At 32.3% G+C, this 14,034-nt stretch overlaps 1 protein-coding gene across 1 annotated transcript in view; it reads left to right on the top strand.

The window, feature by feature from the left end:
* Positions 1-14,034, top strand: part of LOC128557566 (uncharacterized) — a 69,337-nt gene that overhangs the window by 20,005 nt on the left and 35,298 nt on the right. The window contains exons 9-21 of the mRNA XM_053545024.1: positions 480-699; positions 1,527-1,685; positions 2,992-3,340; positions 4,128-4,431; positions 4,596-4,722; positions 6,239-6,469; positions 7,292-7,492; positions 9,710-9,987; positions 11,057-11,213; positions 11,704-11,919; positions 12,068-12,233; positions 12,428-12,693; positions 13,060-13,260. Of these exons, the coding sequence (XP_053400999.1) occupies positions 480-699; positions 1,527-1,685; positions 2,992-3,340; positions 4,128-4,431; positions 4,596-4,722; positions 6,239-6,469; positions 7,292-7,492; positions 9,710-9,987; positions 11,057-11,213; positions 11,704-11,919; positions 12,068-12,233; positions 12,428-12,693; positions 13,060-13,260 (2,875 nt within the window). The remainder of the gene's footprint in view (positions 1-479; positions 700-1,526; positions 1,686-2,991; positions 3,341-4,127; positions 4,432-4,595; positions 4,723-6,238; positions 6,470-7,291; positions 7,493-9,709; positions 9,988-11,056; positions 11,214-11,703; positions 11,920-12,067; positions 12,234-12,427; positions 12,694-13,059; positions 13,261-14,034) is intronic.

The following is a 14,034-nucleotide window of genomic DNA, read 5'->3' on the forward strand; positions in this document are numbered from 1 at the left end:
AACGGATATTCGTTTGAATTAATTTTAAAATCACGTGATCCCGAAGAACTTCCGAGCGATTACGGAAAAGCGATAAACACGAAAGTAGGACAAAATGACCAACCATGTCAGTCAAAAAATACAAGAAAAATCATTCCTTTCTCTGCACATGTTTTGACTTCAAAGGAATATTGCACGGCTATTGTAATTTTTAGCAGTATATTTCAAATTGTGTAGTCTTTTTTTAAGATTGATTTTTTTTATTTGTCTTTATTTGGCACCTTTAACTTTTATTTCATATAACAAATAATCATTCGGGTATTTATCTACTTAACATCATTTTATTTCAGAGCGCTATTTTTGTCGTAAGAAATTTAGTTGTATTAATAGCATTCCAATATTTTGAATAATAGCAGACATAAAGTTTTAATCAATACACACCTTTTTAACATAATCTTATGCTTCAGTATGGAAACATTGCTTGTATGACACAATTTCAGAATAAAGTTTAAAGTATCAGCTAGAAATGGAGGTAGAGTTTTGTATGAGGACAGGAGTACCTTCACACCACCATATCCTCAAAAGAATTACTTCCTCAGCGGAATAGCGAAATCCAAAGTTCTTGAAATTGGATTTGATGAGTATCCACCGACGCATTGCTTTGAACAAAGCAACGAATGCACGAAAGATGCACTGATAGCAACTGATTTTCTTACAGAGGTAATAACATTGAAAATATTTGTTAATTATTAGCTTTTATGCAGCAATAAATGCAATCTGTTCTTGATATAATCAACCTAATCCATTCACTGGTTAGTAACCAGAATTATTGCAATTATTCAACTGCCTACCTAAAATTATTTTGCTTATAGACCTCATGTATGTTACATTATTTTCTTGCAAATTGTCATTAAAGTCATGCCATTCGTATATTCTCGTGGCCAGTACATTAACCGTCTACAGCTAATCTGAGGGCATTTCTTATAGTTGTTACTGCGCGATCTTAGTGCAGTATAACAACTTTCCATAAATTGCGAAGACTGCACGGCAACTGCACTGAAATTGCAAGCATTCCGTTTAATCTCCGCGCAGCGTCCGTACGGATTTCTCCTGGCCTTCCCCGAGAGCCTGTTCAAAAAATGGCACGATGCTCGTATATAATGTGAACACATACGCCGTAGCAACCTACGATGCCCCAAAACCGCAATGAAAATCGTAGACTAATTTATCGCACGGCGCTCGTGTCAAATGTGAATTAGGCATTAAGAAAAGACAAATACAGAGACGCCTGTTTACATGTGTGTAGACGGAAATTAAAGAAAATACTGCTTATTTACCAGATGTATGTATGCTATGATAATGGTTTATCTATACTTTTGTAATGTATATTGGATCTGTAAATATCACACTGAAATAGAAACATTTCCCTCTTTTATTTTCTAATGTATAACAGAAATAAAGCTGTCAGTAAATATCACACTCACACAGACACACCTCCCTCGTTATATGTTTAAATTAATGAAATATTATGTTTTTATTTATTTCAGCCGAAAGTCAAAGTGCAATGGGGGGGATGGACTGATGGAGATTCCGGTATAGATAAATACGAATTCAATATTCATTATTTACATGCAACAACACCAGGTGGTCCTCTTACCAGCAAAAGCCTGTTACCAGCTGTAATCGTTGAACAATCTCAAAATAGTGTAAATTTTGAGATAGATTCATCTTAATAAAAATATGTTTTTTTTACTGTTTTAAATATTTTCATACCCCTCTTACAATACCGTTAAACGTTGTTATGTATATGTACACATGTTATATTTCCCCATTTCATGGGAGATATATTAGTGTTGACTTCGCCGCATTAGTTTGTCCGTTCTTGTTCTTAAAAATAACCGGCAGGATTTCAATGAAATTTCAGAGAAGTGATTGGTATGAAGCCGAGTTTTGCATATCGTAAGCATAATCCCGTGAATTGTTTGTGAAGTTGCCAGTTAAAGATCATTTTTGTAATGATTATTATCCAGACTGTTTCTCCTATACTATAAGTGAGACTTGAATGACATTTCATAGCAATGATCAGTACCGAGTTTAATTCCGAACATACTGTAGGTTATAGGGTTGAATTATTTTTCATTGAGTTATAACCCTTTAAATATTTATACATAAACATAATGTATATATTATTGTCTGCGTTTCTCAAAAATACCTAGCTGAATTTCTGAGTAATTTCTTAAACGCCTAGTCGTGTATATCGTAGGCACCTCAAAATTGTTTTTGTGGAGATAGTTTCCTTACTTCTACCGTACTAATAGTGGGATTTGATTGAAACTTCTTGTGAATAACCATTAGCAAACCTAGTTATGCATAGTTTACAATTTTCACTTAGTTTTTGATCCTTTGATTATTGTATTATTTATTTAAAGTCTATGTAAAGATTCATGTCTACGATTCATCTCCAAAAATCCTAATCAGATCTCAATAAAACTAAATAGGAAATATTGGTATACAACCTTTTTTTGCATATATTTGTCACATTCTGCTCTTCTTATTTGTTGCGGCGTAATGGACCCTCAAATGTACTTTCAAATAACACTTTTTCGCACTATTCCTCAAACATTTGGCTTGGTTAGACTGAAACTTCATAGGAATTATAGTAGCAAAACTAGTTACGGATATATTTCGAGTAATAACCCTTTGTTTGTTATACTTAAAATCTATATAGTACCATTTACAATTTTCAGTATATGTTTTATGTAAAAGTTAACATTTACTTCTACGTCCTATTTCCTATATGTCTGCCTTGATAATATCAAATGTCTTGGAAGACGTAAACAATATATTTCATTCAGGTTTTAGTTTATTTAATCTATTCATCAGTGATGCATTTTATAGAATTTGCGATAACTCCAAAACTTAAATATAACTACCTTATGTGCGTTTAGTTCATTGAACAATTGTACAAATATTTGCATTGGTACGAAACTAGTTATAGATATCTTTTTTCAGTCTTCAGTTACACTGGCTTTACGGGAACCAGGGCCGTACTCAGTCGAGATTATTGTATTCGACCGTGCAGGAAACGAAAAAGTTGCAAGACGAATCATATTTTTTGACAATGAATCTGTTGTTGAACTTTATGGAAATAAGGCTAGTATTCGTCAGGCTCAGAAAAATGGATGGATCAATAGATACAGCGATATTATCGAACTTGTTTGGCTGGAAAGATTCAAAAATGTCAGACATACAGTCGGAGGTTGGCTTAATAATGTTCAAGAAGTTAAAGAAGTCAGTAGAGATCTTGACGATCGCAAAGGAAGATCCAGTAGAACAATTGATAAAACTTTTAATATTGAAGGTGAACAAATTTTATTTCGCAGGAATTAAAAATAAGCATAGCTTTCATGCTTTGCGCTCAGCATTTAAATGGGAACTGGCTATTCTTCTCCCATACCCTCTATCGAAGGGTACCTTAAATGAATAAGTATAAACTAGTATAAACTACAAATCACATAATCATAGTTATGATCAAACCTAGGAAAACGAAATTGCTTAATGTAAGTTAAAGCAATTTATCAATATATGTACTAAATATTTCATGATTTGGGAGGAATGAACTTTAGCTGCAGTTATAATAATTTTGTATGACTTCAAGCAAAATTCAGCATATGTCTGAATGAAGGTCAGATAGAATTAAAAGTTGACCCTATAATTAATTTCTCTGCAGTGATATCATCAGTTTTCATCCAAAACACAATGACTCGTTTTGTTTATCGTTGGGCGTCATAGAACGGATTTGTCGACGTTATCGCTATACATAATATTTCTCAACGATTTATATCAATTCAAAAATAACTGTACAGAAATGTGAGGTTTAAAAGAAAAACGTTGCGTGTTGACTAAAAAGAGATTCACTTAAATAGTTTGAAAGAGATATATTATTTTGAAATGGACGTCAGTATGTACATTTAAATGTCTGCAGAAAAAATGTTAAGGAATATGACATATAAAATAAAGTCGACATGCAGTCAGATATATGCTTGATTTACCTAAATTAAAAGTCCAACGGTAAAACAAAGATTTACAGCTATGTCAAAATATATCTTGACACCATTAAAATATTTCCTTTTATGTTGTTTGTACAGGAATTGTACGATTTGATATTGCACGTATGGTTGAGTTGAATGGTGATATAAGATATACTGACTTTGAACGCGTCACTGAGGAATACTTCAGTCTTCAAACAATGATCTACAATAATGAAGAATTTATAGACGGAAAGAAACTGACCTATTTCATCCGGGGCTTTGATGCAGTAGGGGCATACGCCGAGGACAATGTAACCGTAATGATAGATCTTTCACCGCCAATTATACAGAACTTGTTGCTGACGAAAGGGGATTTGGTCAATATTAGTGTTCACAGCGTTCTGGAACTGACGGAACTGACGTAATATGTTTATAATTGCAATGATTTTCTTTTTAATGAAATTTTAATCTCTCAAAACGTGTAAACAGGAATTAGACTGAGTGTGCCCGTAAAATATGTGATTTTATCAAACATATAAATAACATGTTTAGCAGTTTAACAGCTTGTTTCTTTTAACTTTATAGGATTGAATGGGAAGCATTTGATTATCACAGTGGTATACATGAGGTGTCATGGAAGATATTTGATAATTTCACAAAGAATATTGTAGTTCATGGACAATCTCACGAACCCCCACAAGGTGAAACAAAGGTAATTATTTTCATAACTAAATCATTTTCAGAACATTGCAAAGTTAGTCTCATATATACATCATTCTGATATGAAATAATTTAATATTCATAAATTTGCATGTATCTTGTTACAAAGTATAACCTAAAACAAAATGACAACATTATACGTCGTTTAGTTCTTTGTTAGAAAGGATCAGTAAGCAAGATTATAAATCCATTTATGGTGCTAGTGTTTGAACATTTGAGAGTATTATCCAGCATAGTTGAACTAAATATATTAGGTCAAATGCAGAGGTGTGCATATATATGTTTCTGTCATTAGTAAAATAAAGATAAACAAAAATTGTTATTTATATTACCTCTTGAAATTTTTGTCAAATTATGTCTGGTCAAGTACAACTTTATGTATATGCATATGTGCATATTTCAGTAACTTGCAACATATAATTTAATAAAGCCGAACTAATGGAAGCCCTAGAGGGATTCCTTTACGCAATACTTATGACTTTATACTACCTTGCATCCAAAGGCATAACTTCTATGTTCAATCTTTTAACTTCTAACTTCAAGCTTCCTTACTTCCTACCCATTACGAATCAGAAGGAAGGGACGTCGGAAGGTAGAATAATGAAATTGGAAGATATGAAGTTTGAAGTATTTAAGTAACGACGTTGAAACTTAAAAGTTGGAAATAACGAATTTGACAGAAGGTACAAGTAACAAAATCGGGAGTAAGAAATAAGGAAGTTGGAAGTTAAAAGTAATAAAGATTGAAGTTTAAGTTAAAACAATTGTAAGTTAGAAAGGGTGAAGTTTACAGATGAAGGTAATGAAGTTGGAAGTTTGAAATAATGTAATTTGAATTTGAAGTTAGGACTAATAAACTTGTAAGAAGTTAGCGAAGTTGAAAGTTAAAAGTAAGGGAGTTGTACGTAAGAAGTAATATGAATTTGGAAATTGGAAGCTATGACGTTAGGAGTAAGTAAATTCTGAGAAAGAAGCAATTAAGTCGGCAGTTAGAAGTTAGAAATTATAAAGTTTAAAGGTACAAAGGTAGAGGCAATAAAGTGGGGAGTAACGAATCTGGACGTTAGAAGTAATCGAGTTGTAAGTAAAAAGTAATGAAGTTGGATGTTGGAAACAATAATGTAAGGAGAAAGAAAGTTGGAAGTTAGAGTTTATAAGTAACTATATTGGAATTAAAATCTAGAAGTTAGGAGTAAAGAGGTTGGCAGTTAGCAGTTAGAAGTAAATAAGCTAAAAGTTAAAACAAGTGAAGTTGGAAGTTATAAATAATGAAGTTGGAAGTTAGAGGTAAAGAAGGTAGAAGTTATTGGTAGTACTAGTGTAATTGTAAGTAAGAAGTGATGAAGCCGGAAGATGGAAGTAATAAAGGTAGGAGTAAGGAAATTGGAAGATAGAAGTCAGTAGTATTGCAATAAGAAGTCCCTCCAGCCAGGGCTTCGATTCCAATAGAATGTGCCGGAATCATAGCCTTCAAATGATTATACCAATGGCTGTTGTTTGTTTTGTAGACGTTAGACGACTGCAAAAAGACGTATGCATTACATGCTCGAGGACCTAATTGCTACTGCTCGCCCTACAATGGATGCTTTCACAGACATTATCAAATCAAACCAAAAGTATCTAATGACAATAACCGTGGCATACATTTTGGTCGGGAAGTCGGAGAACATGAATATGACTACGTCATAGAAGTATCTGTGAAAAATAGTGCCGAGCTGACGACTGTCTTACAGAAAAAGGTAATTTGATCTACAGAAAAAGCCAATGAGCGGCAGTAGCTGGTACTCATTTCATGTAAAAAATGTCTGGTTGTTGATTTGTAATGCAGAGTGAAGTGTATCGATGTATGTTGTTAACGATTAATGTACAGCAAAACAGAATAGTGTATATGGTTGAGTCGTTTGTAAAATTAATGTAATTAATATATTTATAATAGATCTATTTAAAATTATAATATTAAAAAAAACACATTTGTAAAAGATAACTTTCAATAATTCTGTAACCATAGAAACGTTCGCGAAAACTATGTTTCGCGTTTTTATGACGACAAGCTATTTAGCGGCTACAAAGCTTCGCCGAATACATCGGACGCGAAATACGCGAAAGCTTTATAGCTTAAGAACATAACAAACAGTCGCAGGCAAAATTACAGGTACCTTAAGCACGTAAGGTAATACTGCTCACAAACTGGACAAATAACTGTTCATCTATCCGCAACGCATTTTCAATCAACCATGCTTTATGATCGTTAGCAAAATTCACGTTTCACAATTCATAAACCGCTGTAAACTACTAAATATACTGGGGAGAAGCTTTGCAGCTGACTACCAACTTGAATGAAAAATACAAAATTTCGCATTTTCACGGCAGCTGGTTGTTTCGCGACTATAAAATTTCGCGGAAACACACTGACCGCGAAAGTCGCTAACTTAAACAGCGCGAAACTATTTCTAGGTTTACAGTAAAACTTGTTGCGTTACCCTAAATTAGTTGTTTCATCCGTGAAAACGAACTAGTGCCTTACTTAAAACATGAAAATAAATAAACATTTTTAAATGTAGATCACGATTGACACATCACCTCCTCATGAAGGCATTGTCCGTGATGGAATTCCCGGGGCCCTGGAAGTTGACTTTCAGCAATCTCTGCAACTGACTGGATACTGGGATGGTTTCTTTGATGATGAAAGCGGTGTATGGTTTTACACTTATGGTTTTAACGACCGTTGCTTAAACGAAAATGATCTAGACGTACATTTAAAGGTACCTGTCTTAGACTAACAATAGACAAGTATTTTTCTGTATATAATGTTATCTGTTTGGGAGTAAGTTCAGGAAAAATTTGGTTTATAAACAATATTAAATGATGTCTTTTTCAAATCATTTCCATTTCATTGCATCAAAGTTATCTGTCTAGCATATTCAAATTGTACCCATACGCACTATATATGTTTTTTTATCAAGATGCTATTGAATGTTGGGACTGATATGATATAAAATGTATATGCGAAGTATTTTTGTTATTATTGAATGTATCAAAAATGTTTATAGTCATATCACTTCCGTTTTATATCTATCATATATTGGTGGTGAAACTTACAATGATACACGGCTAGAGACATTTATTTCTATAAAGGCCTTAAATCTGATTAGGAACCTGTGTTATTTACTATAGTAAACGTATTCCTATACATTAGGTTATTTGTTATGTGTTTGTAGTTGCATAACATGATTACTGAAACATGATAGACAATGCTGCAGAGATGTTAATTAAAACCTTCAGTTATCGAAACCGTAACCAAAAAGTAGAACTTTTCTGTAGGAAATTATCGTTTTAAAGAAACAAACAAAGATAGCAAATAATAGTTGCAGAGATTTCTTCAGAATCCGATTTTCATTATACTTTAGTCAGAACACTTTTTCATTTATTCTTTTTAGGTACACAAAACATTATATTGTTGTGTAGTCGCAAACAAGTAGATTCAAGTCATTATGATCTGATCATCAACGAAACTAGTAAATTAAATGTCTTTTCTACTTTCCATGGCTACTTTATACCTTATAATCTGTTTATATTGAGCTTAACATCCCTTTAACTATCCAAAATGAAACAGTTAAATGTGGAAATATTTCTATGAAACAACGTTATGAACGAGCCGTTTAGTACATTCAGCACTAAAACACTAATTTAGATTTCTGTCGAAGTGATGAAACTATATCATTGATATATCAATTTTCCGGCTAAACACTCGTTATTTATATATTATGGTAACTAAGACTTAAGTATCTATTCATTGCAGTCATTTCCTAAATCAGCCGTTTTTAGATACAATAATTTCATTACCAGATTTTAATCAGCCCAGTAAACGACTGTTCAAATACCCTTGTTTGATAAATTGATGCCATGATGGCATGGTATCATAATTATAAGATGATATTCATTTTGAATACAATTGAACGCAAAGGAATATATAAGAAAATGAAAGGATAAAGCAATGAAAACAGTAAATAACAAAGTTAAACAAAATATGCAACAGTTAAGGACTGCTAAACCTTTTGAATCAGAATCAGAATCGGAATCATTTTATTTCACTCATTTTACATTAAATTAATAAATAGGTAAACATGAGCAATCAATATAACGTTTCAAACATAGAGAAACAAGACGGTAATCAAGCAGAAAAATCTGCCGAGATTAATGTATACAGTAATAAGTATATTATTTCACAACTTGTCTAAATCAGACTTTATGTGTTTACAAACTAGAGTCGTAATTTTTTTTTAATTTGTATATATAACCGTGCTCCTATTTTTCTGAAAAGACGTTTTATGTATGCATGGATGTCATAAGAAAATTGTCTACTCAATAATCCACAGTTGTGAACTCAATATATTAATTTAATGACAAACAATTTGAACAATATAGATTTAGGTATATAGTTTACGCTGCATGTATAGAAAAATGAAAAATACTAATCTGCTTTCAAACAATTAAAAGATACATGATATATTGTTGCACTCGGCTAAAACACTTATTTAATCATTAAATGATAAATGTCAATTTTAAGTAAATCATGTAAGTTACACTACAAAGTGAACTCATATTCCCTAGGATGTGAGCTTAAAGTGATGAAAATCTCCGAAACGGTTTTTTAGTTTAGCTTATATATAATCTCTATGGCCAATCTAAAGTAAAATTGTAATGCATTTAGTTTTTTCCTGTTGTTCCAGGATCATTTTTGCTTTGACGGATATAGTTTTCTTCTCAAATGCCTTAAACATACATTGACGTTCGTGATTTTCATCAATAATGCAAATAACGTTTGATAATGTCTTGGTAGGCTTAACTTGATTTCTTCATATTCCGATATATTTACTTGCAGAATTATGAAAATTAACATCCAAAACCTTCAAAAGAGCTTCAGTATACAAATATGCATATTGAAATGAATTTGTTGTATTAATTTGTACTTATTCAAGGTAAACTGGACATATGAGAACAGGGCTGAATTTTCAGCTCCTCAATCTGGAAAATATTACCTGACGATAATGGCATATAACCACGCTCTTGATCACAGTAATGCTGTTTGTTCTGACGGTGTTACCATAGACATAATACCAGCAGTAGTGTCAGAAGTTGTGATTAAAGATGCAGTTACTGCAAACGGTCTTGTCAAAAGTGGTGTAAATGATACAGTTTACATTCTACATAGAAACAGAGTATTTGAGGAAGTTGAACTTCCATCTAATATTTGCAGGTACCATTTACATAATGCCATTTTAAAGTTTATATACGTCTTTGTAGAATATCAATATACCTGAAAATATGTCGACTTCTTGCACACAGACATTACATATTATAAGAGAAATATGTTTTGGTGTTTGACTAACCTATGATTTATAAATGTTTGAAAAGAACATTATTATAAACCTGTGTTAAAAAAATACCTAATTAAGCAATGACTGACTGACTGAAATAAGTGCAAAAAAGAAGTACTAACGCGACATCCTTCTTCAAATTCCTATTAAATAGTTTTATAAGCTTGCAAACAAAAATACTTTTTCAATCTTGCACTTACTGAATCAAGACTTTTACTAGAAATTGAAATCGAAACTTTAGCATTTTAATAGACTAACGCGCCCTTTGGAATTATGAATGCTATGTAAATGTGGACTTTTGAATACAATTGATGTTTATGTCTTTAAATTGTGTGTTCATTTGTGTTGAATTTTCTTGTATAATGTCATAAAAAAAGATGATAGTGACAGTTTCCTTTGCGTATGTGAATGAGTTATCTTAAATACTTAAACTAACAGGTGTCTATGAGATCACTGTAATACGGTACGACTCGTGTTCTAGTCGCACATCAACTCGTTTTATAGTTATCGCAGCATTTGACTGAAGCTGTCAATTGTTTTCATTATTTTATTAATTGTGATGTAAATATCAGTTATTAATGTAGTATAACAGTTATTAAAAACACCGCCGTTTTCCCGTTTTCAAGTAAAGTTTACGTTGTTAACTTTGTAAACCTAATTCATCAATTTTGTTAATTGTTGATTGAGCAGAGTCTTTTATATTGAATTATCAGTTGATTTAACATGTTCATTTATTAAACATTTGACAAGATCGACATGAAGGTCGAAATCACGTTTTCCCAAACAATGGATTCGTGGCTGTAATGCTAAAGAACTCGAGGTAATATGACTTGATCTACCCTATGTTTAGAACACTTTTAAATTTCGCCCTTTTCCATATCAGATGCATTTAAGCAGCAGGCCCTACCCATTCCATCTTAAAAGACTGAGGTAATGCAACTTTTTCAGAATGCGATCAACGACAGTCTCGGAATCCGTATTGGAACTTTACCCTCATAAAAGGCGTTCTGATGGCACACTGAACTATGCGAAGTTACAGAATGACTGTAATGGTCTGCATGGCATCCATTCAGACTTAATTTCTTATATCATTTCTGAGTTTAAGGTACGTTTCGTGCACTATTCAGACTAATTGAACTAAAATCTATAAAGACATACGCATGTGTAAGTCACAATATAACTTTAAATGTAGAAAACTACGATCATTTTTTTTAACTTGACTACATATAAAAGAAAATTGTGTATGTAAAACTGTCCTCACAATAAAATGGCACGTAGTTGCAGTCATTTGTGACACAAAACAAAACTGCCAGTGTTGTAGTGGAAGTCTAGCTTTATACTGTGGCTGGTTATATAGTTATTATGTGTTTCAATTTTTGACCTAACGCAATTTACTCTTTATAAACAAGAACAAGTTTATTCCAATACATAGATACTACGTACTAATTGATTTTTTTTTTTCAGATATGAAATTTGGACTAATATCACATTAAAGATATGAATACTCATTTTTTTTGAGAATCAAATGTTTTTTTTTCAACTAAATGCTCATGTTTCAAGCTCATTTTAAACTATATTGTATGTCTTCTTAAAAGGTTGATATATCATGGAATGTAACATACGGTGCTGGTAGCGTGCATGATTATGAAGTTGGAATTGCGTCTACTAATTCTGAACTCCCTGATGTTATGGATTTTACGTCATCGCATGGTCACCAACATATACGATTGTTTCACCCAGATATTTTTGACGGGGAACATTTTTATTTACTGATTAAAGCTATTACAAAAGCATCGATTACTGATATAAAGGTATGTATTTTTATAATAGTAAAATTATCTTCCGACTGTAAGTATAATTACCTTTTGTATTGCCGTGATAAATTTTCTCCTACTTTACTTACAGGGGCACATATATCACTACGCATGCAATATATCGGAAAGTACTTTAAATTTGCAGGTTGTAGGCCCAATAGTATATGATTCAACAAAACCAGACTTTACGGGGGAGATACGCCTGTCAATTGAGCATACTCTGAATGATACATTTCTTATCGCACAATGGGATGAAAATGCATTTACAGATCACGGAGATCCTGACGCTTTGTCCTATCAAGTTGCTATTGGTAAGTTTCAAACTATAAGTTCGCTAAAATTATTTGTGATCCTAATTTAGTGTTTTATTATTTGAACTTGTCAAAATTAGTTCAGTTTTAGATGTTCTAGAATTAGGTTGCTGTAGCACTTATTTCTGTATGAAATTTATTGTAAACATTTACTTTTTTTATGGTAAATATACCATACATTCTATATTTCTAAGGTACTACAAGAAATGGCAAGGATATTCTACCATTTAACAGTTTATCTACCGGCGGAAGTTGTACTTCACTTAAACGTCCTTCGTGCACAGCAATTTCCACCCATTCATTGACATGGCATATGCATGGTGAACAGCATTATTTTGTAACAGTAATGGTTAGAGACACCGCAGGCCATTTTGTGACAGCTTCCTCTGGAGAATATAGGCACTATGTTGAGCTGGCATCACAAGGTGTTGTTCAGGATATAGATGACACAATAGAAAAGGTGTATACTTGTTCTACTGGAAATATTTCAGTTAACTAAAACTTTTCAACTGCTAATATTAAAAGATGTAACGAAAGGAAGACATACGTGTATCTATCATTCATGTTATTTGATATATTTCGTTTCATTAATGGAAATAACATGCGTTGTCGGTGAAATGAGTGAAATAAGTAATTGTTTTAGTTTGATACCAAAGTTTACACTCACTATTACACTGATTATTGTCAAACTAAACCTCTGTAGTCTTGAACAGACAAGAATGGCATACATGTACTTTTATATGTGCAGAATACATGTATGTATTTTCAATAATATCAAAATAACTGCAATGTACATGTTTCACGTTTGTGTATAATTTATTTATAGTTTGTGGATATTGATGATATCGACTACCAAACAAGTACATCAAAGTTAACAGCAAGATGGTCAGGCTTCGAACATCCTCATGAAGATATCAACTTCACTGTTTGCATTTCCAACGCTTCCAGTAGTGATTATATGACGTGTGCAAGAAGTGATGTCAAGAATAAATATACCTTTTATGATCTCAGTCTGAATCCATACGAGGTTACGATCCACCTCTCTTATTAAATTTCTAATATTATGCTATTCTCGTATAAAAATGTTTATCTCCCTGAATTCGTTCAAAAATGTAATTGGGTACATTTTGTTTGTCATTTTGTAAATAGGGCTTTGACATTCATGTCATTCATTGTTTTCAAACTTCAGATATACAAATCAAACAATTTAGAGATTGCATTTCAAAACAAAACAACATATCTTTCAATACATTGCTTCATTTAAACGAAAGCATATGAAAAATGGAAGACAATGGTTGCCCTTTTTCGATCACCTGAATACCATTGCTATAAATTCTAGGTTAATTTCACAAAGACCTTACCTACGTTAAGATACTAACACGTGAATCCACATACCAGTTTTGTACATGTTCGTATGGTTAATACAAAAAGTACAAATGTTACTTGGAAGTTGTTACTAAATCAAGAGAGTTTAACTCATCAGTCAGTAGTTAGGTCATACCAGTACTCGACATTGACTACAAGTGCAAACAAGATAAGGATTCCTGGAGAAATGATTGTGCTTGATACCATAAACAGTATAATATGACAGTTTTGATAATTGAAGAGCACAAAATTTCCATCATTTAATCATAAACATAGTGAAATATGACAAATTTTGATAAATCTAGGGCACATAACTCTGCACATACTAATTATATCTAATCAATTATAAATCTAAAACAAGATCTTATAGATATGGTATACACATTCGGTGTAAGTACGATTTGATTTGGTATAAAATGTTGGAGCTAGAGTGTAA

Source organism: Mercenaria mercenaria, chromosome 1 (assembly GCF_021730395.1).
Source record: "Mercenaria mercenaria strain notata chromosome 1, MADL_Memer_1, whole genome shotgun sequence".
Classification (NCBI taxonomy): Eukaryota; Metazoa; Mollusca; class Bivalvia; order Venerida; family Veneridae; genus Mercenaria; species Mercenaria mercenaria.